The 3,844-nt window shown below is 48.0% G+C and overlaps 1 protein-coding gene across 1 annotated transcript; it reads right to left on the bottom strand.

The window, feature by feature from the left end:
- Positions 1-1,475: 1,475 nt before the first annotated feature.
- Positions 1,476-1,940, bottom strand: LOC125533199 (probable E3 ubiquitin-protein ligase ATL44). Its single transcript, XM_048696936.1, has one exon. It carries the CDS (start codon positions 1,938-1,940, stop codon positions 1,476-1,478), a length of 465 nt encoding a protein of 154 aa, XP_048552893.1.
- Positions 1,941-3,844: the final 1,904 nt, after the last annotated feature.

Genomic DNA, 3,844 nt, shown 5'->3' on the forward strand with positions numbered 1-3,844 from the left:
TAATCTTGTAAAATACACCACCTTGCAGGTTACATCATCCACTCTAGCGAGATATATGCTGGCTACCTCGTGGGTTACATCATCTACTCCAGCTTCATGTAGAGACATGGCCTCTTAAAAAAGACCCACCTTCGTTGGTTTGTCGCCCCCATATATTTGAACTTGATATTCTTGCCGAGACACGTAAATGGGCGTGCTTCATCTTCAACAAATCCTTAAAGACGAGCACTTGGACATGAGGACGACACATAGAGAATGATGGCCGAACGTGCTAACTCGCATGACTAGCTGATTAGTTTAACACCCCCGCTAAGTTATTCTTGACGAATTTCCGACGCTAAACCTCGGCACCATTGCTGCCATCAAGGATCGTGTAGCATCGCCTTGCCGACCAGAGTTGTCGCCTTCCTCCTTGTCACTTCACAAATGATGATCATCTGATCCTCCTGGTCACTACACCACGAGCAACGCTACACGCACGGGCTCTTTTTTACGGGATCAACGGACTGGCTAGATTGGCATGCTTTGATTGTGTAGAATAATGGTGAGGGGCCCACCCCCACTGAAAATCAGGGGGGGGGGGGGGGGAGGAGGATTAGTTTGGAATATGCCCGTAAATCCCAATAACCAGTCCGTGCGTTTAGAATTTTCGCTACACCACCTATCGACTATACTGTCAGTCCCAGTCCGCTAGTAGGGTCGCCTCCCAAGTCAAGATCATCTTTAAATCTTTGACATTTTTCTGAGGCAAACTGTTGAAACTTCAGCACTAGATCGATCACATCAAAGGCAAACGCAAAAAACTTGTAGCCGCGGGCACGTATCGTCCCCCTCATCAACTTAATTCCTTTCTTAATTTTCACGGTTACAATTGTATGTTGTCTGCTAATAAGTTCCCGACATGAAGAAAAAATGGCATGTTGTCTATGTACATATACATGTGGTCCAGCCTCGACCATGTTGAAATATATTGCCGGCCTCTCTCCACCAGTTTAAACTTTTGAATGAGTTTGCTAAGCATGAATTCTATATGGTATTTAAGCCAAAATGTCTTGAGTTGAAGACACTGCGGCCTACATCGATCCCACCTCTAATCTAAGGACTAAATACTCTTTCCATCAGTTTGGACTTTAGGAGCAATTGACTGATTCACGGATTCAGTATGATAGCCGAGCCAGAAGGTCTTGAGTTTAAGACCCTGCCAACGCAGTATTAAGCTCAAGACCTCCTGGCTCGTCTCTAACTAAATCCCTCTCTCCACCTACGCCAGCCAAAGTCTCTAACTCGTCTCTGCCTGCATAGGGATTCAGCGAGGCTTCACCAAACATGTGATGTGTATGCGTGCATGCATGCAGAACGGACACTAGATCCACGTATGTGATGGGCGCTTTGGTTGATCTGAAAGGGTAGCAAACAACAGCTTCATCATCCGTCGGCAAGAGCCAGACCTAGACCCCGCACCCAGCTAAGTAAAGCTAAACCATGGCCTCGGCAGCCGTGATGGGTTCTGACCCTGCCACGACATGCTCCCTGCAGAGCGGGCAGGTGCTCTTGCTCTTGATCCACAGCGCGAGGCAGCCACGGTGGAACACGTGCCGGCACGCCGGCACCTCGCTGCACTCCGCCCCGCCGACCAGCGCCTCCAGGCAGATGGCGCACACCACCACCGACGCTCCGGCCGTCCCTCCGCCGCCCTCCGCGTCGGGCGCTGCGGGGTACGAGAAGTAGACCAGCTGCTGCGGCTTCCCCACGACGACCCGCGCCGCCGGCGCCGGCCTTTGCCGCTGCGAGCCCGGCCACCTCCCCCTCCATCGACCCGTGGGGGGCACGTTATGTCCTTGTTCCACCACCTCTGCAGCTGGTGCCATGCACCAGATTAGGCAGACGCCCAATGCCGCGACGAGGATAGCAACGAGGGCCATCATGTCCTGCCACATCATCGTGCTCGTTCGTTAGGCACGCGAAAGCTGCGGGACGCCCCAGCTAGCGTGGTGAATCGGGACGTACGCACGCGCGTGGAGATTGGCTCCTCCGCCTCTTGTGTGTTTGGCCGGAGATTTCTTTCTTGCAATACAATATAGGAGCAGTTTTCCATGATCAGGATCAGGAGTATATATATCAGCAACAACGGGCGGTGGTCGGGATCTGATTTGTAGGCGGAGTCACATGTTAACTCGATCTGTATCCGGAACGGAAAACAGCGTCGGCACTTTAGCAATCTCACACGTAGTTTTCTTTTTTCTTTTTGCAATCTCGCGTTGGGTTGCCCTTTGACGTCATTTGGGCTGGGCTTTAGTGTGTTGGCATCAGTTGCTTGTCGGCATTCAGTTGCGTGTCTAAATGTATTTGCGAATGGGACAAAAATGGGTTGAGCCCGAGTTGCATGTCGGCAGTGGACTTACAACTAGAACAAAAATGGGTCAGACACCTTATTGCGCATCGAGGCTGGAGTTTCATTTGAGGCAAAATTGGTAAGAACCCTTGTTGCCTTTGCCGGTTTCCTTTGTCAGACCAAGGTGCTAGTCTTTAAGAACCAACATGTGGCTCAACAATTAGGAGGATTGTTATATCCTTAGCCCCCTAGAGATCAAACTCCAGGTTTGACATATGTGTATCTCATAAAGACAAAATGTTCTTTTAGTGGGAGGCGACATTTCTGCCGATAGTGAGGCATTTGTGGTGATTTAGTAAACCTCAAGACCCATCGGCTCAGTTTCTCAAAAACTCTCTTAGGGGTAAGGTTTGTGTGTGATTCATCGAGGTGAGTGTATGTGCATGTATATGAGCGTCTACCTCTATATTGTGTTTTTCAAAAAAAATGTTAGTTGGTATAAATAAACACTTCAAATACAATGCATTGGGAGTGCCCTTAAGGAGAGTAAAATAAGAAAAATACATGAGAGATAGTAATGGGTTTACTTTCTCAAATTATAACAACAAACATTTTCGTGGGTTTATCATCTAGACATGACCTCAGCAACATAGTTTATTTTATTTTTTTCAAATGTTTTACAAGCTTTGCAGCATAATTTCATTTGGTTTTCACCATAACATCTTTGTTTTCTTTCACCTTATGGTTTCTCATAGACCATTCCTCGGCAGCCGAGAGCGGCTCTGGCCCTGTCATGATGACTTGCCTGCAGAGCGGGCAGGTGCTCTGGCTCCTGATCCATAGCGCGATGCAATCCCGGAAGTGTACACGTGCCCGCACACCGGCACCTTGCTGCACTCCTTTCTGTCCTCCAGCGCATCCAGGCAGATCACGCAGACCTTCTTCGACACCCCCTCAATCCGGCATCCTTCTCCGTGGCGGCAGCCGCAGAGCACAAGACCCTAGTTGTGGTTTCTCCATGACCACCGGCTCTAGTGCTTGATCCACCGGACTATTGTAACTCAACTAAGAATTACAGTGAAAAATCCACTAAGAAAATCTAATGTGAATCCACTAAGGATTACAGTGTAAATCAACTAAGGATTACAATGTAGATCCACTAAAGATCCACCATCAAATGAAAAAAGAGTAACTAACCTATAGCAATGTAAATCCACTAAGAATTACACTAATAAATAACCAGGGAAGTCCACAAGAGCAATCTCACATTTTCATAGTAAAAACTAGACAAGAATGACATGGACAATCTATAGCAATCTCACAGTTACACAAGAGCATAGCTGAATTTACAAAAATAAATAAATAGGAGAGCTAGGATATTCACAGTCACACTACACCACTAATGGTGTTTCGTGCCATTATGATCACTTTGGCGAGGTGTTGTGGCGGTGGCGGTGTGACCAATCATGGATAGTGGCCCTAATCCAGTGGGCAGGGATGGAGGTGCACGAC

Source organism: Triticum urartu, chromosome 1 (assembly GCF_003073215.2).
Source record: "Triticum urartu cultivar G1812 chromosome 1, Tu2.1, whole genome shotgun sequence".
NCBI lineage: Eukaryota > Viridiplantae > Streptophyta > Magnoliopsida > Poales > Poaceae > Triticum > Triticum urartu.